This window comes from Bufo gargarizans, chromosome 6, assembly GCF_014858855.1.
Source record: "Bufo gargarizans isolate SCDJY-AF-19 chromosome 6, ASM1485885v1, whole genome shotgun sequence".
Classification (NCBI taxonomy): domain Eukaryota; kingdom Metazoa; phylum Chordata; class Amphibia; order Anura; family Bufonidae; genus Bufo; species Bufo gargarizans.
Genome location: NC_058085.1, coordinates 293,105,249 through 293,132,911, shown reverse-complemented (window position 1 = coordinate 293,132,911; position 27,663 = coordinate 293,105,249). Strand labels below are relative to the sequence as shown.

Below are 27,663 nucleotides of genomic sequence, written 5' to 3'. Positions count from 1 at the left end.
TTCTCAAGGAGATATACATGTTAAAGGCATCCCTTCTTCTGTCTCATTCAGTAGCTATATAACTATTGAGAGAGATGTATTTTTTTTTAAATACATTTACACATTTAACCCTCCATTTTAATATATTGATAACCAATCAGATCACAGCTCTAATTGTTTACAGACCCCTTGTAAAATAAGAGCTGCCAGCTGATTGGTTGCTATGAGCAACTCTACTTTTTTTTTTTTCTCTGCACCGCTTTTGACGAAATAAGGAGCCTGTAAATAACCGGCTCGGTTTACTAGCGGTTTCTGTATTCCCGCTCCACGCTGCGGTTTACAGTAGTGCACGATGATGTCTGAGGAGAAGTATGCGGAGAACTGGAGTACATGCGTTTCGTGCCAAGCTCCAGCTATAGGACATAACACAGCGCAGCCCTGTTTCCTCGCTGCAGGATCCCGCAGTTCAAGGCAATGTCAAAGTCAATGGACTTCAGCGCAAATCATTTAAAACGACCCTCCCAGCGTGACCTATCCAACGTAAGCCGCGGCGCTAGGCATGCCGGGATTTGTAGTCTTTGGTAAAGCTTTCCAGTTGCTTGCTGCCTGCCTCAGACCTCCCCTGAGACCCCTGCCTATAGAGTGGTGTGTGCACGGACGTGTCTCAGTGCGGACCGCCTGCACTGCGCTTATGTCACTCGTTACGGGAAAACAATAACAGGAACGGGGCTCGGCCAGGACTACGAGCCCCACAATCCCATGCGGCAATAAAAAGTGAGCGCTGTGGCCGGGGGAGACGTGTGGCCACTATTTGCATGAATGGGTGGCGGATCGGCTCGGCGCTCACGAAGGGTGTAGCGACAGGAGAGACCGTGGTCACCGGGGGATGTCCTGTCTCACTGCGCCGTTAGGAGGGAGCCGTCACCGCTAGAGGGAGGGAGATGCCGAGGGACGAGATGAACTCCCTGATCCAGAAGATCGCCCGCCAGGCCCGGCTGACGTTCCGCGGTGCAGGCAGCAGCGGGGACGGGAAGGGATTCGCCGAGAATGTGACGCAGCTGAACAAACTGGTGAGCGAGATCCGGGCCCAGGACCTGAAGATCCGACCGCGGAAGAGCGCCCAGGCCCCGATCTCCCTGCCGCAAAACCCGCCCGTCACCTACATGCACATCTGCGAGACGGACGGCTTCAGCATGGGGGTCTTCCTCCTGAAGGGCGGCGCCAGCATCCCGCTGCACGACCACCCCGGGATGCACGGCATGCTCAAGGTGCTCTACGGCAAAGTGCTCATCAGCGGCTTCGACAAGATGGAGCCCGAGCCCCCCGGAAATAACGGCTCCGTGCTCCGGGCTGTGCTGCGCTCCACCGGGGAGTACAGCGACACGAGCCCGGCCTGCCTGCTCAGCCCGCACCGGGACAACCTGCACCAGATCAGCGCCGTGGACGGGCCCGCCGCCTTCCTGGACATCCTGGCTCCCCCCTATGACCCGGACGATGGACGGGACTGCCATTACTACAAGCTGCTGCCGCAGGCCCCGTCCTCCGCCTCCTCCGAGCAGACCGGGGACGGCGGGGCCGAGGCCTCCGGGGTTCACCCCCGGGAGGTGTGGCTGCTGGAAATCCCGCAACCTGATGATTTCTGGTGCGGGGGGGAGCCCTACCCGGGGCCCAAAGTGTCTGTCTGAGCCTTTCTACCTCCTCCTGTCACAGTCATGGGGTCCTACTAATAATGGTCAGAGGGTCAGGCCTCCTTGTATGCTCGTTACCCCCCTATTACTACTACTGGAAGCCCATTGTGAATACTGTCATGGTGCTGCAGCAGCTGCTGCTGCGGAACCTCTTTGGCAATGGAGGAGTTAGTCGCCATCTTTAAAGCCGGCTGTAGATATCGAGGTTGTCCAGTGAGCCCTCATCGTGATTATGGTAACGTCTGTGATACGGAAATGGACGCCAAGGATCCCACTGCAATTTCGGGCGTTTTAATGTTTTTTTTATTACTGCTGGATCTTTTTTCCTCCTCAGTCTGTGAACAGTCCTACCACCTTAAAAATGGCGGCTGATTGCGGAGGTTATACATCCAGGACTGTGGAGCGTTGTGTGAGATGCTGTGGACTCCGACAGTATGGAGGCTGCCAGCCCCCTTCTATCCCACGCATGCCAACCTACTGCCGCCCGTGCCCCAAAAAGCGTTAGCCACTTCCCTGCCATGCTTTTGTGTCAGCCGTTTGTACCCAAGGCTGTGATCCCATGGTGTCCATTAAAATTCGGAGCAGCGACGTCCCCACTATGTAATTTATTGAAGGTGTGCATGGTTTACATCATGTCATTTTGGGGAGATTTATCAGAACTGGCTTAGTGGCCCCTAGCACCCAATCAGATTCCACCTTTCGTTATTCAGTTCCTTTGAGAAATTAAAGCCTCCATGTGATTGGTTGCTAGAGACGACTAAACCAGTTCTGATAAATCTCCCCACCCCCGCATATCGATCAGTGATGTGAGACCTCCAGCTCTTGTAAGAGGGGATTTACATTAACGCCTCTTGCCCACAAACGTAAGGGCTCCTTGCCCGTGCTGCAGACCGCATACAGCGGTTCCGAAGTTCACGGGTGACCAGTCGTGTGCATTCCGCATCACAACTCCGGTGATGCGGAACGGAAGCACTATGGAGTGCGTCCGTGGTGTTCCGTTCTGTGCTTCCGTTGCACAAAAAAGAATAGAACTTGTTCTATCTTTTTTTTTGCGTAACGGACGGATTGTGGACCCCATTCGAGCAAATGGGTCCGCATGCGGCTGCCCCACGGTCGGTGCCTGTGCATCGCGGACCGCAATTTGCGGTTGCAGCACGGGTAAGGAGCCCTTACGTTCGTGGGCTAGAGGCCTAAGACTGTTTTAACCTTGTGGTCCAAAACGCAACGGTAACCGAGGTAAGACCATGCGGTTTTGAATTGCGATTTCCGCTTGTACAGATGCACTTCACCAGCGGAGGAGATTTTATATATTTTTTTTCAACTAGGATATTTGGCGCCAATTCCGCCCTTTTAAAGTCCCAGCAGAAAACACAATCTACCTCCCGTTCATTCGGTGTGAAAACTGTCTGGCAATTTATACAGTATTTTCACAGTCAAACTTCCCATTGAAACGGGCAGGATCCAAAACCGCGTGAAATTTTGACTAGGAGTACTCCCCCTTTTTTTATTATTTTTTTGGGCAAAAAAAAAAAAAGAAACTGAACATACCCTACGAGTAAGTACAACTCGCTGGGAGCTGTAGGTCTCAGAGTTATGTCTCTGGTAGGAGAATATGCAGTAGTCAAAACCTGATGGGTGTTGCAGTTTGACTATAGCTAAAATAAAAAAAACTACCACTTCTGTGTTACACTGCTGTCTGTCAGGACATGCTAGGAGTTGTAGTGTCACAACCGCCAGAGATCCTGATTAGTGATGAGCAAAACTGATGAGGCTCCCCCTGCCTCTTTATTGACAGGGCCGGACACCTCAGGCGGCCTCCACGTCTCAGAGGCTGTGCTTTCGCTACTGGAGCAGCCACTGCGCACGCACCACTACACTTTTAGGTAGCAGCGCATGAACAGTGGGAGCTTACGAAGCAAAGCCCCTGCACTTGTACCGCTTGTCTGAGATATCGGGGCCTGCCGATCAGAGGGTGCGTCCTCTGCCTCGCGAACTTCCCTTGCAGGCGCAGAAATTTGCTTGATGAGACGACACGGTTCGCTCATCTCTAATCCTGATCCATAGGTGGCATTGCAGCCTGTGGGGGAGATTTATCAAAACTGGTGTGAAGGGAAAACTGGCTTAGTTGCCCCTAGCAACCAATCAGATTCCGCCTTTCATTATTCATAGCTCCTTTGGGAAAATGAAAGGTGGAATCTGATTGGTTGCTAGGGGCAACTAAGCCAGTTTTTCTTTAAACCACTTTTGATAGCTCTCCCTCTGTTTTCCAGGACATGGCGTGTTGACGCTGATTTCACTGCCGGACCCCGCAGTGGTGTGTGGAGCCCACTATAAATAGCAGCCCCTAGAACGTGCAGTCTCTCGCTTCCTGGACTTTTCCTGTTGCCTAGCCTGGTTTTAAGAAGGAAAAATACTATTTCTCAATATGCATCGTCTCAGAATGAATTCTTCTTTTGGGAGGAGGGGATTATCTCGTAAGATCCACTGACTGACAGTATCCTCTTAAGAAGCCACATTCCTCCCGAGTTTCCTTTGTATTGTCCGTCATTGAGCCCAGTGTTTATGATCTGGAAGCCATGTAATGGATGGCGTACGTGTAACCTCCAACGGGCTGTACATGAAGCCTGCCGCCATCGCCCGCCACCGCTCCACGTCTGGTGTGATGACAAGCATAGGAATCGTGTCCTGGCCATTATTACTGCCGCTCTCCTCCTTTTCTAATGTATAGTATTTATAAGTCTTAGGGTTACATGCGTATAGGAAGACAAAGCTGTATTGACCCGCCACCCTTGTTAATGAGCCTCGTAGCGGAGTAGTGATTGCATTTGCTTACTGACCTTGTCCGCCGCACTATTACACTTTTGATTCATGTGACTTTTTTTTTTTTTTTTTTAAGATTCTGTATTCTGCCATGTTTAGTTAAATATGTAATTGAGACACTTGTTGAATTCTATTCTGTTACTATATTTCACAAATGATATAAATATAATATAAATGTATTTTTCTTGAAAAAAAAAAGACTGTTTTTGTGGGTTAAAAAAATTCTTTAGTTTTGGTAAGAAAAAAAAGTGCTTGTTTTTTTTTACTTGGTGTGAAGACCCCTGCAAGCTATTCAGGACCGATGTAGACACCAGAATATGGAGTTTTCCTTCTGCAGCACTAATGACTTTCACAGTAGTACTAGACGTCTCCGGCAGGCTGTTCCGGAGATGTCTGGTTCCGGCACTGCCAGGCGCTACCTGATACCCGCAGGCCCTATTAGCTATAACATGCTGAGAATTGGTTGGACTAAAACCGAGGCCAGGCGGCAATGCCAGAATGCAGCGTGTGAGAGACTGACCCAAGGCTGAGTTCACATCTCGGTCAGGCTGTCCCAGCAGAGGGTAAGCCTGCGGGTCTCGCAGGACTCGGCAGTGCCGGATTCTATACTTCACTGGATCACCATTGACTGTAATGAAGTCTGGTCACACGCAACTTTTTTTTGGGCCAGCATTTGTGCCGGATTTGCTTGATGGAGATTTGTATAAGGCTACTTTCACACTAGCGTTTGGGGCTCCGCTTGTGAGTTCTGTTTGAAGGCTCTCACAAGCGGCCCCGAATACATCCGTACTGCCCTAATGCATTCTGAGTGGATGCGGATCCGCTCAGAATGCATCAGTTTGGCCTCCACTCAGCAGGCGGACACCCGAACGCTGCTTCCAGCGTTCGGGTGTCCGCCTGGCCGTGCGGAGGCAAACGGATCCGTCCAGACTTGAATGTAAGTCAATGGGGACGGATCCGTTTGAATATGACACACTATGGCTCAATTTTCAAACGGATCCATCCCCCATTGACTTTCAATGTAAAGTCTGGACGAATCCGTCTGAGCAACTTTCACACTTAGAATCTTTTCTAAACTATAATGCAGACGGATCAGTTCTGAACGGATCCCATCGTCTGCATTATAGGAGCGGCTCCGTCTGTGCAGACACCAGACGGATCCGCTCTGAACGCAAGTGTGAAAGTAGCCTTAGGCGTAAAGTTACATTTACACAACCTGATATTTGAGCCGATTATCGGGAACAAATGCACGTTCCCGATAATCTTCCCATCTAAAGGTGTGGACACCTCAATCGTCGTTCCCAGGCCGCAGATCGTGCTGTCTGAACAATTCTCTGCTGCTCTGAAACAACGATTCTGTATGGGGACAAGCGATAGAAGCAGCAATCGCCCGTCCTCATACTGGCTACATCATCAACATCTGACGAGCGAGTGCCTGACACCCGCCGATCAGCTGTTTGAAAAGGCAGCGGTGCTGCAGGCTTCTCTCTGTTACCCTCAGGCCCAGTGACATCACGACTAGTATTGCGGGGCTAAGCTTTGTTCACTTGAATGGGGTTTATCCCTGCCCAGGTGAGTTAGGGTACTTTTACACTTGCGGCAGAGGATTCCGGCAGGCAGTTACTTCACCGGAACTGCCTGCCGGATCTGTCAAAACGTATGCAAACTAATGGTATTTGGCAGACGGATCCTGATCCGTATGACAAATGCATTGAAATCTGCGGTGTCGTCCGGAAAAACTGATCCGGCATTAATTTTTTTTCACCTTTTTTTTTTTTCCGGTTTGAGCATGCGCAGACCGCAAGTCCGGATCCGTTTTGCTGAAACACTCGGGGCCGGATCCAGCATTAATGCATTTCAATGAGAAAAAATGCAGGGTCCGGCGTTCAGGAAATTTGGACGGAGATAAAACCGCAGCATACGGCAGTATTATCTCCGTCCTGAAAAGTAAAAAAGACTGAACTGATGACACCCTAATCATGCATCCTGAACAGATTGCTCTCCATTCGGAATGCATAGGGATAAAACTGATCACTTCTTTTCTGGTATTGAGCCCCTAGGACGGAACTCTATGCCGGAAAAGAAAAACGCTAGTGTGAAAGTACCCTTATACTAGTCGTGGCGACACTGGGCCTGAGGGAAAAAGAGAAGGCTGTGCCGCTCATGCAGCTTATCAGTGGGAGCCCTATTTGTTGGACCCCTCCCTGGTAAGATCATGATCTATCCAGAGGCTAAAAGACAATTAGTTAAAAAGAACTACAGAACCCCATTAACTGCACTTTCTAGAAACTTTGGATTTGACATAGCGACATCAAAGGTTTTAAAAGGTGGATGTTACTATGTTATTAGAAGTGCTCAACTGAGGGCTGCTTCTCACGGCCGAGCAGAGAAGTGAAGACAGGCTCAATAGTAAGTCTATCGGGCATTAACCGCCTCACTCCACGTTCTAGCGATCAGGGGGGGTTACTAGGCCAGATCAAACATGTAAAAACAAAAAAAGGGGCAGTTACTCTTTAAGGCCTCATGCACACGGCCATGCCCCTATTGTGGCACGCAAACAGTAAACTCACTTGCAGGGGTCCGCAATCCGGAAGGTGCAGAATGGAGGCACAGAAGCACTACAGAGTGCTTCCGTGGGGTTTCTTTCCTTGCCTTTTTTTTTTTTTTTTTTGCGCCGTGATAGTGCCCGTGCGTTGGGGACTGTAAATTGCGGTCCCCAATGCACGCAACGGCTGTGTGCATGAGGCAAAGGAAAGCATACATATCTGCTCCCTGCCGCTGGGTCCTGGCTTTGGTTGCCTCGCTCAGGTCCCTTGCTGTCAGCATCTGCTTTGAGACAGCTGCAGTGGTGACCTGCTCCACTTGTGTCACGTGAGCAATTCACACGACACAAGCTATAGAGGTGACCCGCTCCCCGGTGTCAAAGTGAATGTTGGTAGTGGGAGACCTGAATGAGACATTTGAGGCTGGGGAGTGAAGGAGTCTGGAAGCAGGGAGAGTATGCCAAAAAACTCCCAAAAAGTTGCCAACCCCTTTAATTCTCCTTTAATCCCCTTCAGATGAGTTCAGGGAGAGAATAGGGTGCATTGAAATGCAATGCCCGATCCTATACTGAGAGCATCATAGTTTAGGAAGCAGAGAGGGGTAGGAAAAGGGCTTATAAGAGAACAGTCATTTTCACTGATGAGATATATTACGAAGTTTCTTCTAGTTCCATCCCTATTGGTTTATGCAGTCAGTGACCATTTAGCGCAGCTCAAGAAAATCAGGTGTCAGACCTCATGTCTCACGGTGCCCATGCACTTTCATTAGCTGTCAGCCGAATGGTTGATCAGCTCCCATACACATACACACTTGGTTCGTTGAGCGTGTGTTTTCAACAGAGAGATGAGAATGGCGCTGCCAGCAAAATCTCTATATTGTTGCAGAAACAGAGGGAGGACTCCTTTCTGACATCAACAAACATACTTAGAGACTGTCTAGATCTCCCAGCTCCGCCATAAGGCCTCCTGCTCGCAACCATTTTTTTTTTCTGTTTACATTGTTTTTTTTTTTGTTCTGTATACGGAACTATTCATTTCAATGGATCCGCAAAAAAAAAAAACGAAGGTACTCCGTATGCATTCTGTTCCGTTCAAATATAGAACATGTCCTATTATTGCCCGCAAATCATGTTCCGTGGCTCCATTCAAGTCAATGGTTCCGCAAAAAAAAACGGAATGCATCCGTATGTCTTCCACATCCATTTCATTTTTGCGTTTATGCCCAGCCCAATTTTTTTATGTACTTGCTGTTTAAACATTATTGTATGCTTCCGTTTGCGATCCGGAAAAAAGGATCACAAACGGAAACCAAATGGAAAAACGAAACGGAAACAATACTGAAACAAAAAAGTGGAAAAACGGATCCATTTAAAATGGACTGCAAAACCATACGGTCGTGTGCAGGAGGCCTAAGGTTGTGCTGCCACAGCCAGACCTGTGTATTAAAGGGGTTGTTCGCTTATCCTATATTGGTGACCTATCCTCAGGATAGATCATCAATATCAGATCGGCGGGGGCCCAACTATCAGCATCCCTGTCAATCTGCTATATGATGCGCTCCATATGAGCCCTGCCTTTTCTTCGCTGTTTTCCTTCTTGCCGTTGACATCGTAGCAGCGAACAGGTGTAATTACTACTCTGCCGTCCTATCACAGTGAATGGGACGGAGGAGCTGCCATGAGGACAGGCGCACAAGAGCAAGTTGAATGCAAGAAACTCAGTGTGCGTCAGTGAAAGATCCTGTTCTGACTAACGCTCCTCGGACAGGATCACACAACATTAGGTCTCGTGCACATGGCTGTTGGTCGGCCTCTCTGTGCAGATTCCGCAGACAGATCCAGACCAATTCAACTTGAATGGGTCTGTGATCCTTCCACGCCTCTAAATAATAGAACATGGAGGCACAGAGAGAAACCCCACTGAATCGCTCCGTAGGGCTTCTGTGGGGTTCCGTGCCACAGTTCCACATCAGACCTTCTGGATTGCAGACCCATTCAAGTGATGCGGGGTGCACACAGCCGGTGCCCGCATATTACTGTTTGTGGGCAACGACTGTGGCATGAGCCCTGATATATAATGCCGTGTAACCCTTAGAGTTCTGGAACCTATTGTATTAGGGCTCATGCACACGAGTCGGGAGGCCACGGAGCGGTGAGTGAGAGGCTTCTCTTCACTCACGCTCCGTGGTCATGGGATTTAAACGAATCACTGCATCGAGGATTTTTTGGGCTCGATGAATCGTTTAAGCCCTAAGCACAACGTGTGCTATTCGCATCCGTTTGTCCATTCTGTGGCATCCGCAGAAATATAGAACATGTCCTATTCTTGTCCGCATTATGGGCAAGGATAGGACTGTTCTATTAGGGGGTGGGCGTATCCGTGTTTTGTGGATTCGCAATTTGCGGACCGCAAAACAGACAACATGCACACAGCTAGAAGTGTTTTGCGGACCGTAATATCTTGGCTGAGTGCATGCTGCCATTTATGTTTTAACTTCTGTAGAAATGTCCTACGGACTGGTCCTTGGACTTCGGGCTTAGAGCTCCGAAAACTTCTCAATATAGTCAGTCATCCAGCACCTAAACTGTTAAAACATAACTTTAACTTTAGCATAGTTAAAAACGCCAGGGTGCTCCTTTGCTTACATGTTTTGCTCAGACTGCGCTATAGCATACTCCCAAACAGCTGATTGACGGGAGTGCAGGGTGTCGGGCCCCGCCGATAAGGTACTGAGGATAGGTCATCAATATGAAAGAAGTGAACAACCCCTTTAACTTAATTACCGTAAATCTGTGCGAGGGTCTGGGTCCTAGACACCATGGGGCAGGTATGTCAAACTCATCTCCTTCCAGCTGTTGCAAAACTACAACTCCCAACATGCCATCATAGCTGTAGGATGTCCAGTCATGATGGGAGTTTGTAGTTTTACAACAGCCGGAGGGGCCACGAGTTTGACATCCCTGCCATAGGGGTTTTTCATATTAAAAACCTAATAAAATGTGACTGGAAAGAATGGAGGCTATTGCACCAGCAGTACATCTGCTTTTCAAAAGCTGCGCAGTGTGCTATGGTTACCCTGGATCTACAGGACTCAAATAATCATGTGCCAATATTTGCGTCCTCCCCAAAAAATGTAAGGCCACCTGCACACGTTGCGGAATACCTGCGTTTTTTCCACGTTGATTTCCGTGCAGAAAAAACGCAGCGTATTACAGTACCAGCAAACTGTAAGATTTTGGTGTGCATATGCTGCAGTAACGCACATAAATCCACATGGAAATTCGTACGGAGCTTATGTGCTTTCACCCGCATCTGTTGTCAGGTGGCCTAATAGTTGCTGTTTTGCAGCTACCTATTGGGGGAGATTTATCAAGCTGGTGTAAAGTAGAACTGGCTTAGTTGCCCATAGCAACAATCAGATTCCTCCTTTCATTTTTTCAAAGGAGCGGTGGAAAATGAAAGGTGGAATCTGATTGGTTGCTATGGGCAACTAAGACAGTTCTACTTTACACCAGCTTGATAAATGCCCCCCATTGTTTCTGCTACAAAGGTGTGTCAGACCCAGGCCTTCTCAGTCAGTGGGAGTCAATAACAAAGACTGGATTTTTACGCTGGTCTTTGTTTCCCCTTTGAGCTGGCAGAGGATGCGCCTAATTTATGATGGTGTGCTCCAAGCATTAAAACTACGCCAGACCCTGACTGGAGTAATTTTTTTGCCAACATTTAGGCCCCTTTCACACGGGCGAGTATTCCGCGCGGGTGCGATGCGTGAGTTGAACGCATTGCACCAGCAACTGAATCCAGACCCATTCATTTCTATGGGGCTGTTTACATGAGCAGTGATTTTCACGCATCACTTATGCGTTGCGTGAAAATCGCAGCATGTTCTTTGTTCTGCGTTTTTCACGTAACGCAGGCCCCATAGAAATGAATAGGGTTGCGTGAAAATCGCAAGCAAGTGCGGATGCGGTGCGATTTTCACGCATGGTTGTTAGGTGACAGTCTATTCACTGTATTATTTTCCCTTATAACATGGTTATAAGGGAAAATAAAAGCATTCTGAATACAGAATTAATTGAGGGTTAAAAAAAAATTAACTCACCTTCTCCTCTTGATCGCGTAGTTCCCGGTCTCTTCTTTACTTCATTAATGATGAGCTGTGGGCTAAAGGACCTGTGGTGACATCAGATCACATGCTCCAATCACATGGTCCATCACCACGGTGATGGACCATCTGATTGGAGGATGTGATCTGACGTCACCACAGGTCCTAGCCGGTAGTTCATCATTAAAGAAGTAAAGAAGAGACCAGGAACTACGCGATCAAGAGGAGAAGGTGAGTTATTATTTATTTTATTTTTTTCTAACCCTCAATTGATCACCTACTATGCATTCTGTATTCAGAATGCTATTATTTTCCCTTATAACCATGTTATAAGGGAAAATAACACAATCTTCAGAACATCAATCCCAAACCCGAACTTCTGTGAAGAAGTTCGGGTTTGGGTACCAAACATGCGCGATTTTTCTCACGCGCATGCAAAACGCATTACAATGTTTTGCACTCGCGTGGAAAAATCGCGCGTGTTCCCGCAACGCACCCGCCTCTTATCCGAGCCAAAAATATGACGGCCGTGTGAAAGAGGCCTTACACCTTTTTCCAGGTGGAAATGTTGTTTAATTTGTTGGGGCCAAAGTCCCACCACACCTTTGGCACTCCCAATTGTCGCCCAGGCGATAAAGTTGCAAAAATGATTTCTTGCAACTTTTTTTTTTTTTTTACACCTAAAACTTGCGTAGTGCACTTTGTAAATGACCCCCAATCATGTCCGTTGCCGGCCCTTCCATTCAGTGATAGTATTGGATTGTCATAGGCGTCAGAAGGCACTCCAAGAATCCTCCAGAGGAAAAATTCCACTGCCTAGATGTGAGGAGGCATTTGTTCTGCTACCCATCAGCCATGGCAGACCAGAAGAAGAAGGAAGGCCTGTTGTTACAGCTCCTGGGTCCATGTAAGGCATCAAAACGCTTCCACCAGACCCAAATGGATTTAACTCCTTAGTGACCAAGTCTTAATGACCAGGAATGTTTTTTTTTGCTTTTTTGACTAAATGTACCTGACAGGCACTCTACATCTGAAACCATTCAGAGGAAATATATCCTGAATAATTAATTATTCACAACTGCATTCATAATAAATAAAACCAGTTCAGGATTCAGGAACACAATTCAAAAATCAATGGCTAGAAAATATAAGGGGCTTGAGTAAGAATAAGAACGGTTCACCCGTTCACTTGTCAGTTGGGCAATGGTGCTCTGTCAAGTTGATTCACCACGTCCAATATGGCCATTAGCTATATATAGCTGGGGCAAATACTCTGCATTTGAGAACAACCAAATACAAGTATATCCTTAAATAGATATTTATTGTAACATAATTTCATTAACACTTTGAATAAAATCTCTTCAGAAAAAATAGAAAAATAGATAAACTGAAAAAAGAAAAAACAAAACAAAGAAAAGAAAAAAAATACCACATTCAATGGCACTATCAAACTATAGGTTGTATGGGCAATAGATCCACTGATCGTCTATTGAACAGCAGAGATTCGTGCAGCAGCCGCCAATACGTCTATTCGTAATATCTATCGTGCATACAACCACAGTTGCGTCCCATAGTGCAGATCATATTTGCATATTAATATAATAGGATGTAGATAGTAACTTTGCTTCTTTCTATTTATTCACATAAGCAGTGTGCAGGGATTCTGTTTTTAAAGAAAAATAGTCCGGGCTGCTTGCACTTAAAGGGAACCTGTCACCTCCAAAAACATCTCAAGCCGGCAGCAGTACCTGAGAGTAGCCGGCAGCAGTACCTGAGAGTAGCCAGCAGCATGTTTGTAATGATCATTTTCTTCCTGCAGGCAGATGAAGCAAAAGCTGTAAGGCCTAGTTCACACAAATGTATGGCTTTTATAGTTTTTTGCTGTCCGTTTTTCATGGATCCGTTGTTCCGTTTTTGAGTTCCGTTGTGTTTCGGTTCTGTTTTTCCGTATGGTGTATACAGTAATTACACAGACTAAATTGGGCTGGGCATAACGTTTTTCAATAGATGGTTCCGCAAAAAACGGAACGGATACGGAAGACATACGGATGCATTTCCGTATGCATTCCATTTTTTTTGCGGACCCATTGACTTGAATGGAGTCACGGAACGGAAAAACGGAAACAGAATGCATACAGAGTACAGTCCGTTTTTAATGCGGAACCATTGAAATGAATGGTTCCGTATACGGAACACAAAAAAACAGCCCATACACTCTCAAAAAAATAATAATATTATTTTCGTATATTCTAACCTGAAGCGTCCCCATCACCATGGGAACGCCTCTGTGTTAGAATATACTGTCGGATCTGAGTTTCACGATCGAACTCAAATCCGATGGTATATTCTAACATAGAGGCATTCCAATGGTGATGGGGGCGCTTCAAGTTAAAATATACCATCGGATTGGAGAAAACTCCGATCCGATGGTATAAAAGGGACTCCTGACTTTACACTGAAAGTCAATGGGGGACGGATCCGTTTGCAATTGCACCATATTGTGTCAACGTCAAACGGATCCGTCCCCATTGACTTGTAATTCATTGTAATTCAGGACGGATCCGTTTGGCTCCGCACGGCCGTGGACCCTCCAAAAATCAAGGAAGACCCACGGACGAAAAAACGGTCACGGATCACGGACCTACAGACCCCGTTTTTGTGGACCTTAAAAAAAACGGTTGTGTGCATGAGGCCTTACATTTATAGTTCCATTTGGCCTTTATTGGCGCTGATTGTTTGTATCGATATGTCTCCAACAGTGATCATTGATGAATACTCACTGTTGGCGGTTGATGTATATGACCGGTGGCGTCTCACGTGGTGATTTGCAGACTCACCTCCGCCTCTGTGTCTCTTTGTTAGGTGCAGGTAATATTACCTTTCTCGTGCTGGAGGTTTTACTGACTATGTAGCTGATGTGGTGCTTAGTAGTTAATGCGGTACTTGGTGTCCCGCGTGTCTCACCATGCCAACCTGGAGCTGACGAGTTCTTTTCAAACATAGGAGACAAATAAAGTATCTGTGGAGCGCTCCACACCTCTTTTATATATCCATAGATATTTAATAATTGGGTCCTGGATCCTATGTGTATACCAATTCACACTAGACGCGTTTCGGAGTTTGGACTAAATTTTCTTGTAGTATATGTTGAGAGTAGCACCTCTTTTAGACTGAGAAACGCCCATCTGCCTGGGCTTCTGAGCAGAGTATAAATGTAGCTGGTTCCTACACTGTCCTAAAAATGTAGGCTTAGGTAAGTCCAAGAGAGGCGGTATATTAGTGTTAGGTACCCATCTGCGGAAGCCACCTTGACGCCTGGTAGATGGGCCCGACACACGTCTGATCAAAAATGTGCACTAAGAGCTTCAATTTTTCCATTTATAGTAGGTATAATACCACTTTAATTTAAAATGATCCCCATTTCTCAGCTCTATTGTTTGTATGTATAAAGTTGTGCAGCCATTTTTATCAACCATGTTTGCTTGATGGATATGCACCTGTGACTGTGTATGTGAATGTGCTAGTCTAAAAATGTTTGTAGTATATATTGAGGGTAGCACCTCTTAGACTGAGCAACGCCCATCTGCCTGGGGCTTCTGAGCAGAGTATAACGCTGGGTTCACACCTGAGTGTTCGCGATGGAGCGCTCTGTATGCGCGATTGTACCGGCATTTGCAATCGCGCATACAGAGACAAGTGAACGCCCATTGTCGTGCGTTCCCGAAAGTCTATATACGGGAACGTGCGACAAGACGCCCCAAAGAAGCTCCTGTACTTCTTGGGGCGTCGGGCGTTTTACAGCGCGATCGTACGCGCTGTAAAACGCCCAGGTGAGAACCACTCCCATAGGGAAGCATTGGTTTCTCCTTGTTGAGCGTTTTACAGTGCGTAGGAACGCGCTGTAAAACGCTCAGGTGTGAATCCAGCCTTAATGCAGCTGGTTCCTACACTGCCCTGAAAATGCAGACTTAGGTAAGTCCAAGAGAGGCGGTATATTAGTGTTAGGTACCCGCCTGCGGGGGCCACCTCGACGTCTGGTAGATGGGCCCGACACACGTTTGATCAAAAATGTGCACAAAGAGCTTCTATTTTTCCATTTATAGTAGATATAAAACCACTTTAATTTATTTCACTTTCATAATGTATTAGCATACTCCTGTATGCTAATACATGATACTCTGGCACTCGTGTGCCCTACCAGCAGGTTTACATTGCAGACAGCCTTCATAGGTTCCTACGGCTGACTGACTGGGAAACATCTTGACCTGATCGCAGGGGGAGTTCCCTTTGATCACGCTACAATCACGCCCCTTGAGAAAGCAGGAGTGAAACGTACGTCGGGGTGTGCTGACAGCTGACCGGAGGTTGGATCCACTCTTTGCTACCATTGTCCAGGTATTGTCTGTTACTTCCTTGGTGTATTGCTGCCTGTATGCCCACTTCAGGTCACCTACAGGGACCTCATGTGAGGACTTGTTTACACAGGGCTTTTTTGATATATCAGACACCTTTGAGGACAATATTGGTACATGAATATTTCTTTTTTAGGCGCTGCTGGTATTCACTAGGTGCCTAGTCTAATTGTAATTTTACATTTTGGGATCTTATACCATGCCGGTCAGCATGTGAGCTGCCATTTGCGACATCACCTGTATTGCTGCTTTATATTTTTTAGATTCATTGTCTTATATGGTCTTGTTATTACGTGTATGTAATTATTTAATAAAATTTCATATTTTGTGTATGTATGGGTATCCCCTGTGGATTACTTTTTGGGTTTCTATGTGATGACATACATCTTACCAACAGGTTGTTGGTTTAATAGGTTGTACTAATATGGCTCACGGCATGATCAATGGGTTAACAGCCGGGGTCGGATATTCCTCCAACCCCAGCTGTTAAGCAGGAGCCAGCGCTAAGAACACAGGGTCCAGCAGCCATTTAACCCACCTCATCTACAGCGATGCAAAAAACTGGAGACCTACACCTCCCACTGTCAAAAGACAGCAGGCAGTCATTAAGCGGTTAAGTTAGCTGTTCATTCCACATACATATCTCTTTCCTTGGATCCCCCTAGGGCAGTGATGGCTATCCTCCGGCACTCCAGCTGTGGTCAAACTATGACTCCCAGCATGCTCTATTCATTTCTATGGAGTTGTGAGAACAGCCAAGCAAGTGTACATCCTGGGAGTCGTAGTTTTACCACGGTTGGAGTACCAGAGGTTAGCCATCACAGCCCTAGGAGGTTTGGAGCCCACTCAACCAAGGCAGTGGCTGCAGAGAGTGCAAATTACCCAGATTTGTATGGCAGCTACACGGCGCTCTGCTGATACTTCACTTTGTTTTTGGGAAGCCCTAGATGCGACACTCCCTCTCTAATTAGCTCCTATTTCATCTTTCCTAGGTGCTTTTATGGCCGATGGAAGGAAAAAATTCCCATTACCAGTGATTTTTTTGGAACCCATGACAGCACCCAAATTTTTCCCCACAGTTTTTTTTTTTTTTTTTTTTTTTTTTTTTTTTTGCCTTAGGCCCCTTTCACACGGGCAAGTATTCCGCACGGATGTGATGCGCGAGTTGAACGCATTGCACCCGCACTGAATCCCGACCCATTCATTTCTATGGGGCTGTTCACATGAGCGGTGATTTTCACGCATCACTTATGCGTTGCGTGAAAATCACAGCATGCTCTATTTTGTGCGTTTTTCACGTAACGCAGGCCCCATAGAAGTGAATAGGGTTGCGTGAAAATCGCAAGCATCCGCAAGCAAGTGCGGATGCGGTGCGATTTTCACGCACGGTTGCTAGGAGACGATCGGGATGGAGACCCGATCATTATTATTTTCCCTTATAACATGGTTATAAGGGGAAAATAATCGCATTCTGAATACAGAATGCATAGTACAATAGCGCTGGAGGGGTTACTTTAAAAAAAAATAAAAAAATTTAACTCACCTTAATCCACTTGATCGCGCATCCCGGCATCTCTTCTGTCTTCTTCTGTGCTGTGTGGAGGAACAGGACCTGTGGTGACGTCACTCCGGTCATCACATGATCCATCACCATGGTAAAAGATCATGTGATGACTGGAGTGACATCACCACAGGTCCTGTTCCTCCACACAGCTAAGATGAAGACAGAAGGAGATGCCGGCTTCGCGATCAAGTGGACTAAGGTCAGTTAAATTTTAATTTTTAATTTTTTAACCCCTCCAGCACTATTTTACTATGCATTCTGTATTCAGAATGCTATTATTTTCCCTTATAACCATGTTATAAGGCTAAATAATACAATCTACAGAACACCGATCCCAAGCCCGAACTTCTGTTAAGAAGTTTGGGTACCAAACATGCGTGATTTTTCTCACGCGAGTGCAAAACGCATTACAATGTTTTGCACTCGTGCGGAAAAATCGCGCGTATTCCCGCAACGCACCCGCACATTTTCCCGCAACGCCCGTGTGAAAGAGGCCTTAGGGTATGCTTCTAGTTTACAATAAAGTAAGGCTACTTTCACACTCGCGTTTGGTGCGGATCCGTCATGGATCTGCACAGACGGATCCGTTCAGATAATACAAACATCTGCATCCGTTTGTATTATCTGTGACATTGCCAAGACGGATCCATCTTGAACACCATTGAAAGTCAATAGAGGACAGATCAATTTTCTATTGTGCCAGATTGTGTCATAGAAAACGGATCCGTCCCTATTGACTTACATTGTGTGTCAGAACGGATCCGTTTTGGCTTAGTTTCGTCAGACGGACACCAAAGCGGAATGGAGACGGAACGGAGGCAAACTGATGCATTCTGAGCAGATCCTTATCCATTCAGAATGCATTAGGGCAAAACTGATCCGTTTTGGACCGCTTGTGAGAGCCCTGAACGGATCTCACAAATGGAAAGCCAAAACGCCAGTGTGAAAGTAGCCTAACCCTTAAGAAGTAACGAAAAGGGGTTGTTCAATTACAACAACTTATCCCATATACTAGTGGTCAGACCCCTACCAATCAGACACATCCCTTATCCTTTGGATAGCATAATAGTTGTAATGGGACAACTCTACCACATTTGATTCCTTTTCTGCCACCAATGTTATTAATGCAATAGGGGGGGGGGGGGGAGGCCGCACACTGCCACCAATGTTATTAATGCAATAGAGGGAGGGAGGGGGGCGGGGGGAGGCCGCACACCAGCCACCAATGATATTCAAACTGGGGAGGGGGGGAGGGGGGGTACCTGCTACCTGGCAGCCCCTGATCTTTTACAGGGGGCTATGATACGCACAATTATGATACGCACAATAATTATGCTGATCACGGCCCCTTGTAAGAGATCGGGTGCTGCCAGGCAGCAGGGGGCAGTCATGTACACAGTTTGTTGTATATTCTAACTAGAAGCGTCCCCATCACCATGGGAATGCCTCTGTGTTAGAATATACTGTCGGATATGAGTTTTCATGATGTAACTCATATCCGACAGTATATTCTAACATAGAGGCGTTCCCATGGTGACGGGGACGCTTCAAGTGGAGGCGTTCCCATGGTGATGGGGACGCTTCAAGTTAAAATATACCATCGGATTGGAGAAAACTCCGATCCGATGGTATAAAAGAGACTCCTGACTTTACATTGAAAGTCAATGGGGACGGATCCGTTTGCAATTGCACCATATTGTGTCAACGTCAAACAGATCCGTCCCCATTGACTTGCATTGTAATTCAGGACGGATTCGTTTGGCTCCGCACGCCCAGGCGGACACCAAAACGACTTTTTTTTCATGTACGTGGATCCTCCAAAATTCAAGGAAGACCCACGGACGAAAAAACGGTCACGGATCACGGACCTACGGACCCCGTTTTTGCGGACCGTAAAAAAAAAAAACGGCCGTGTGCATGAGGCCTTAAGGAAACAACAGACGTGTCATCCTGTCAGTCATTCCAACCACCCACTTAGGCTTCGTTCACATCACCGTTCAGCCTTTCCGTTCTCCTGCTCCGTTTAGGATCGGAGAAGGCACATAACTGAGCTGAACGGAGCCTAAGGACCCCATAGACTATAATCCGGTCCGTTATGTTTCCGCTCAGAAGATGATTTTGGAGCGGAGACAAAAGTTGTGCATGCGGGACTTTTGTCTCCGCTTCAAAATTATCTTCTGAGCGGAAACACAACGGACCCTATCATAGTCTATGGGGTCCTAAGGGCTCAGTTATGTGCCTTCTCTGTCCTTTCCGTTCTTCTGCTCCTAAATGGAGCAGGAGAATGGAAAGGCTGAACGGTGACGTGAGCGAAGCCTTACCATGCACCATAAACTGAGATTACTGCTACAGTAGGAGAATATTTTGTATTTTATCTTCAAAATGAAACCTTTTGGGCCAAATTTATAATTAAAATATGCCACAAAAGTGGCATAAAAAGTTGTAAACTGGAAAACTGAATATTTCAATGATACTTGCGCAAAAATTTAAGCAAGTGCCGTTACTCTGCCCAAAAAGCGGAGTGGGGAGGGACCGGGGCGGTCACATTTATCATCTTCTACACCAGTTTTCTGGCATAGAAGAACACTGAAATCTACGCCAGACAGGAGCTGGCACAGATTACAGTTCAGGTGCAGGGTCTGCCAGATGCTGCGCCTAATTTATGATGAGACGTACGCTACCAAGCGATGATTAGTGTTGAGCGAAGTGAACTTGTGGTTTCAAGTTCGGCGTACAAGGTTCGGATTGGGGTTATCTAAGAATTCCGTTATGGATTCCACTACCACGGACCATAAGTAATGGTCTGTGGTAGCGGAATCTATAACGGAATGCTTAGATAACCCAAACCTTGTGCGCCGAACTTGAAAACACTAGTTCGCTCAATACTAGCTATGATAAAACTGCCCCTTTATTTTTAATCTCAGGCGACCCAGTTCAACTATAGAGTATTTCTAGGAAAACATGAACACAAAAAGAATGCAATTAGCCAGAGGAATGGCTGTTAAATGAAAACCGGTTGTTATGGGGCAGAGTAAGCAATTCAGTCTATTCTCTCTGATATTCCTGTAGCCTTGAAAGCTGAATAGACACTGCAGACGTCTGCTCTGTAATTGAAGGTTATCTGCTAGTATCATTACTATTAATAGCAGGCAATCACTGTGCTGACAGTAAACCTTGCTTCCACCGATTTGATAAATAAAACGAATGAGCCCCCCACTACTGTTGAGCTGAGATGGACAAAATATGAACTGCTGGTGGTGCTTGGTCAATGAACTCACAACCAAGGTGGCGCCCCCCTTATTTTGGGTTCTGCAGCAGGGTATATGATGAGGCAGGGTCACATTGATATTGGGTAGCATCTTCCCTTGCTGTGATACATGATGCCACTCTGGCATGGTAATGGTCAGATAGATGCTGGATATCTTCCTTTGGGATGTCATTCCAAGCTCCTACAACTTGGAGCCGTAGTTCAGCCAAAGTGGGTATTGGCTGCTGTACATGGGAGATCCGTTGCCCCCATCCTGTCCCAAATATTCTCTATGGGGAAGAGCTGGTGAATGAGCTAGCCAGGAGAGCCACCAATGGCAACCAACAGCGCTTAATGAGGAAAGCAGGTTGTGCCTTGGTACTAATGATGGCCGCATCAGAATTTTCATGAAGTCTAGAGAGCACCCGCTGTCATCATTCACAATGCAGAGACACACAGGACCAACACCAAGTGTCATGGTGTGGGGTGCCATTAGCTTCCAAGGCCATTCTCATCTGGTATTCATGAAGTGAACATTGACCAACCTTCAATATGTCCAGGACATCGAGGAACCAGTCAAGCTGCCTTTTTTGTCTCAGTTAGGAGACGTGGTGTTCCAGCAAGATAACGCTCGTCCACTCAGAGCCCACACCTCACTACATGCTTTTCAATGTATCCAGCGGCGCCCCTGGCCACCAGGGACCCTATAAGTGTTAGAACATTATTAGCATTGATCAGCAAGGGTGAGTATAACTTATTTTTTATTCTTAACCCACTATGAGTCTTATAGTCGCAGCAAACATAACCTTTTGAATTGCATTTATGGTGTTGAGTGTCAATTTAACATTTCCTGCAACTGTATACAGAAAATATAATACTGCTGGACAACCCCTTCAAGATCTTACATGACTATGGTATGATCCAGTGGATGCAATGTCATAGTGCCACGCCATGATTGACAGACATGGTCATGTGAAATGTCTCACTGGCCAGCTCTGTCTCTCTATAAAAAGAAACAAGTTATGTCTATGCTAAATTCTAAACTAAAGAATAGGTAATAGCAATAATCTTTCATACTAAAATCTCTTGGGTGAAAACGCTGGTAATGCTTGATATAAGTACGTTAAGTGCAAACAGACAGTAGACAATACTGACCTCAACAGGACCAAACAAGTAGGCCATTGTCCACAGGCTTAAAGGGGTTGTCTCGGTTACAGATACTGATGACCTATCCTCCAAATAGGTCATCAGTATCAGATCATTGAAGGTCCAACACTTGGCACCCCCACAGAACAGCTGTTTTGGACGGCCTGGGAGACGGAAACTAAACAGTTTTTGGAGCTGGAGGCAGACAGCCGCATACAATGTGTAGTGGATGTAACAAGGTACTGTACTGCATCTTAGCTCCTATTTAAGTGAATGGGAAAGGAGCTTTAGTAGACCTAATATACTTTATGGACTGTCAGGCAGCTCTGTATATAAAAGGAACGGAGCACAGGGAAACAACAGGCTGGTCCAATTAACCCCTATTCACACCAAACAACAAAAGACGCAAGTTCCACAGGCTCAAACGTTCCACCTAAAAGGCAAGACAGTGGTCACAAGGACTCACCACTAAAACCTATGGTTTTAACTTTGCCTAGCAGTCTGCACTATCTACTTTGCTTCATTCCATCTAGTATCTGACCTGTTTGGATGTGCGGTTGTACCGTTTGGTGTGAATACTCCAAAGGAGCTTTATTACTTTGTGCTTACAAGCTGTAAAATGACTGGAGCAGATAAGATATAAACATGATTGAACATAGGACTGCCAAGGAGACTTTTTCCCTATGGAACATAGGTGGAACATTTAAGTCTGAGCTTTAGTACACCGATGTGGGAAAATACACAGTGTACGGAGCCTTTTGCTTCCGCTCCCTACACTCTTAGTTTCTGGTCACTCAGCAGCCTGAAACAGTTGATCCTTGGGGGTGCCGTATGTCGGACCCCAACTGACCTGATATTGATGACCTATCCTGAGGATTGAAAATTGACTTCATGATCGTATCCAAACAGTTGTGGTCAATGATTCCTACTCTGAATGGTCCCCAGTTATAAGTGGTGTGCCCCAAGGTACTGTGCTGGGTCCGCTATTATTTAACTTATAAATTAATGACATAGAAAATGGGATTAATAGTGCGGTTTCTATTTTTACAGATAACACCAAACTTTGTAATACAGTCCTCGTCTATGGTAGATGTTAAAGAAGTTACAAGCTGACTTGGACAAACTTACTGTTTGGGACGCCACTTGGCAAATGAGATTCAATATAGATAAATGTAAAGTTATGCACTTGGGGGCTAATAATCTGCATGCAGCATATGTCCTGGGGGGGGGGGGGGAGGTAAAACTGGGAGAGTCACTTGTTGAGAAGGATCTGAGTGTATTTAGTAGATCATAAACTAAATAACAGCATGCAATGCCAGTCAGCTGCCTCTAAGGCCAATCAAATTTTGTCTTGTATTCTTGTATTTAAAGAGGTATGGACTCGCGGGACAGGGATGTAATATTGCCCCTATACAAAGAGTTAGTGTGGCCTTAACTGCAATATGCAGTTCAGTTCTGGGCACCAGTCCATAAAAAGGATGCCCTGGAGTTAGAAAAAGTACAGAGGAGAGCGACTAAACTCATAAAGAGCCTGGAGGATATTAGTTATGAGCAAAGATTAAATTAAAGGGGTATTATCATCTTAATGATCACTGTTAAATCTGTTAATGATTTAACAGCGATCATTTTTCTAAATATATTTCATTAACAAATCCCCACCCCTTAGAAAAAAATAAACCTATACTTACCTGACTGTTCTCTACCCTGGTTACGGCCACCGCTCTTCTCAGGAATCGCGGTGGCCGCAAGTGCGCAGACAACTTTTATTTTCTTCTCCCGGCCGGCCGCGCGCTGTACTGAACACGCACGCCGAGTCCGCGCATGCGCCCTGGTGACTTCTTCCTGGCAAGTATACTATACTGGCCAGGAAGAAGTCACCAGGGCGCATGCGCAGACTCGGCGTGCGCGTTCAGTACAGCGCGCGGCCCGGCCGGGAGAAGACATCAATGAAGATGGAGCCTGCCCCCTGCCGAGTGCCGAAACCAGGAAGTGGACGGCGCGCCAGGACCAGGTAAGTATCAAATAGCGTGTTGAGAAAACCCCCTTTAACTGAAATTGCTTAGCTTTGAAAAAAATACATCTTTAAAAGACATGATTAACCTGTACAAATATATATATACGGACCATACAAAAAAATATCAAGGGAGGCTATTCTGTGTTAAACCCCCTCAAAAAACAAGGGGTCACTCCCTACGCCTGGAGAAAAAAAGATTCAGTCATAAGAGACGACAAGTGTTCTTTACAGTAAGGGCTGTGAATCTCTGGAATAGCCTGACACAGGAGCTGGTCACAGCAAATACAGTAGATGGCCTCAGAAAAGGTTTAGATGACTTTTTAATTCAAAATAACATTGAGGATTATGACAATGTATAGAAATCTTGTTCTACACACACTTTCCCTTTGGCCAACACCTTTTTAAAAGGAAGATGTACATTGATCCAGGGATTTGTTCCGTGGATCGATATAGCAGGATTACAGGTTGGACTTAAGGTCTGACCTTAACAACTATCAAAAGAAAGTACATACATGTGGGTCCGCGCTACGCTTGAATGAGGATTAATTCACAAACAGAAGGTCTTCCCGAAGATATTTTAACTTCACAGATGCATCTCCGGTCTCGATATCAACCAGCAATACGATTTTCCTTTTAAAAGGAACACATCATAGTGCAATACCCAAATCTTTTTTTTTTTTAAGTATAATTTATTTTACTCTTGATCATAGTATGTAAAATCAAGTGAAAAAAAGTGATTTTACATACTATGATCAAGTGTTTTATTTGTGAGTAAAATAAATTATACTTAAAACAAAAAAGATTCGGGTATTGCACTATGATGTGTTCCTTTTAAAGGAAAATCGTATTGCTGGTTGATATCGAGACCGTGCACCGGAGATGCATCTGTGAAGCTAAAATATCTTCGGGAAGACCTTCTGTTTGTGAATTATTCCTCATTCAAGCGTAGCGCGGACCCACATGTGTGTACTTTCTTTTGATTTTATTGGAGAAGAGACTTACTCCGACGAGATTGGGACTGCTGCTTATTTTACATTGTTGAGATCACACAGAATTTTTTATTTCTTTGCTTCTATGTAACAACTATGTATGTAATAGCTGTAGTCTGGAGAATTTCAAGAATTCTTTAATTGCAGAATAGAGATGAGCAAAAAAATTTGTACAAATCGATTCGGCTCAACAACAAGAGTTACTTATCTAAGAGGGGCTGTCCCCGCTGATAAAGAAGCTCCCCATGCTGCTCGATTGAAAAGGGTCATACATCTTACCCGGCACTCACAATCTTACGCCTGCTACCCGGAGCAGCAGCGCAAGCCTATTGGCTCTGCTTTCACTTCCAGAGCAGCAACTGTTCATGCACTCCTACCTGAAAGTGTACCTACTGCTGGGTAATAGCCCCACCAAATACAGGCAGTACCTGACAAACCATGCATGGATCATTTTGGCAGGGCTATCTTCATTCCCGGATTTCCTTTACATAGACACACCTTGTCAGAAGAGTATTACTCATATTTTACAATAATTACATTTTAACTGTGCTATTGATTAGATGGCACAGCAGCAGTATGATTTGTTTTCTTGCTTGAGGGCACTGACATCTCCATTTCCTTGTGCAGTGCTGTTTTTCTTCCCCGGATTACTTTATGTTCTAACCAAACAGCATAGCGTAATTTAGGAGGATGTTGCTCTATCGCCCAGTAACGTGACGTGCCAGAAATGTCTCAACCTTGCTCTGAAGGAATGTCTGTAGGAGAGACATGGCATAGCGTTACAGGGGAATCCCAGTCTGGTTTTATGACATAAGACACATTTAGATGAAAGTGACTGATATTTTAACTGCGTCAAAGTAATTTCTTTGTAAAATTACCTACTTCTCTTTATCAAGAAATTTAATTCAGATTTTTTTTTAAGGACACTAGAAAAATGTTTTTTTCACACTTATGATTCTCAATGTAGTGAGTCTAGAGACTACTGGTTGTTTTGTGTTATAATGGCAACATGGCACCTCGTCACTTCAGTCCAGATGTTTTTCTCTGTCTCTGACCTTTGCACCTTTATGTTATGATGGCAAGATGACACCCTCTAGTTGCTGGTATGACATCATCTATCCAGGTACTGAATTTTGGCTTGGTTTCTGACGTCATCTCTTTTGGATGGTTGATTGGTTGTTGACCACTCTCATGGTTCGACCCTTGCTTCGCCTTTTGACTGCACATCTGGTGTCGCTCTTTGGAATTACATACTTTTATTTGTAGCTTGATCTCACTCCAGTATTTGCAGCGGTCACCTATCGATAGTTAATCTGAAAACTGCAATCTAGAGATCCCCTGCAACACTTTCCAGACTGCTATGAGAAGTCAAGGTTAAAGGGGTTGTCCAGGTTCAGAGCTGAACCCGGACATATCCCCTTTTCCCCCACTCAGTCCTTCCTACATGAGCATTGGAGCATTTCATGCTCTGATACTCTCCCTTTCCCTGGGCTTTTTCTGGAGCTCTGAAGTTAGGCAGAGGCTTCCAGCTAGCAGTGAGCCCTGTGATGTCACTGGCACCAATGGGCGGGCTTTAGTGCTGCCCTAGCATGTATAACAGCTAGGGCAGCGCTAAATCCCGCCCATTAGTGCCAGTGACATCACCGGCAACACTGCTAGGTGGAAGCCTCTGTCTAGCAGTGTAAAAATGTAAATGAAAAAGCCCTTGCAAGGGAGAGCATTGGAGCATAAAATGCTCTGATGCTCATGTCAGAGGGGCTAAGTGGGGGAAGAAGAGGATATGTCTGGGGTCAGCTCTGAACCTGGACAACCCCTTTAAAGACCAGGAATCCCTTTGACTGTAGCTCAGTTTAGGTAATGGCTGATCATGGCATGGAGGGTTCAGATTAGGAACTCATTGTTAGTCTCAGCAATACCCAGTTTATTTAAAGGATGTTGGTTTCTTAAAAGGAAATTTGTCACCAAAAATTTCACGTAGTAGTTAAAAACCAGATAACAACACATATCCTTTTATCTAATTTGTTTCATTTTCTGATTACAGATTTTTTAATTGTATTTCATGAACATGATTATGGGGGTTCTTAACAGCGCTTAGATAGCTTTAGAAATTTCTTTACAGCAGCCACATCTATACACAGAGGTGATATCATTACAGGCAGGATGAGAATGACAGATAAGCAGATAACTGCAGTAAAGTGATCTGCACAGACCAAGAAGTAGCGCCTATTATTATTAGGCTTACTAGATGTTGATTCAGTTACATATTTATTCCCAGAGAATTCTTGTACAGTCACTCAGAATTGAGAAAGCTTGTTGGAAGAACGAGTGAAACATTTTCATGAAATCTACAGTAAGTCCAGTTGCCTTGATTTATTCTTTACAGATACAACTAAGTTGTCCCCAATCACTTCTATGGGACGGCTCTGTCCTATTCACTTGAACAGGATGGAGCTGTCCCATAGAAGTGAATGGGGACATAGCAGTTGTAATTACCCCCACCAATCTGATATTGATGACCTGTCCTGAGGATAGGTCATCAATATAAAAAAGCGGACCACCCCTTTAAGCCATATTCTTATCAGTTTGATAAGAAATGGGCTATAATGAGTGTTTATGAGTCCAGGAGATCAGAGATAAGGCTGCACATAAGCAGTCAGATGACGGGATTCAAAGGAAAACTGAAAATGACAGATTTTTAACTCTTGTATCTAAGAAACGGCTGAACATTCTTGATAAAGACCAATTGAAAATATTGGCCCAGATTCAAGAAGCACTTGCGCGGGAACAAGTGTGAATTGCGCCGCGCAAGTACTGATTTGCTCCTATGCAAATTTGCGGCTGATTCTGTAAACCAGTTAAGCCTGAAATGCGGCCATTTTCCCGCGCACGCAGCCTAGCTGTTCCTGCGCAATTTTGCGCGGGGTGTAAGTTGCGCCTTCATGGAATTCCCTCAGCGAATATGCAAATTAGGTACTGCCGATGATTCAGAAACATGCGCGTGTGATGCGCATCTTGCGCTGGAAGCGTGCAAGCTTTTTTCCCTGGGCAAACTTGCTCCTGTTAAAAGCAGGGGCAAGTTAGCAAAAGATGGCCAAATGTCATCTGAAGGAGCGCGCAACTTCAGCAGCACCTAGACAGACGATCTGAACAAGCAGA

General features: G+C 45.6%; 1 protein-coding gene across 1 annotated transcript; it reads left to right on the top strand.

The window, feature by feature from the left end:
* The first annotated feature begins 691 nt into the window (after positions 1-691).
* Positions 692-3,205, top strand: ADO (2-aminoethanethiol dioxygenase). Its single transcript, XM_044298049.1, has one exon. The coding sequence runs from the start codon at positions 921-923 to the stop codon at positions 1,662-1,664; it is 744 nt and encodes a 247-aa protein (XP_044153984.1). The 5' UTR covers positions 692-920; the 3' UTR covers positions 1,665-3,205.
* Positions 3,206-27,663: the final 24,458 nt, after the last annotated feature.

Bases quoted from the DNA above. Each gene is read 5' to 3' on its own strand.
- ADO (XM_044298049.1), top strand. From the start codon at position 921: ATGCCGAGGGACGAGATGAACTCCCTGATCCAGAAGATCGCCCGCCAG.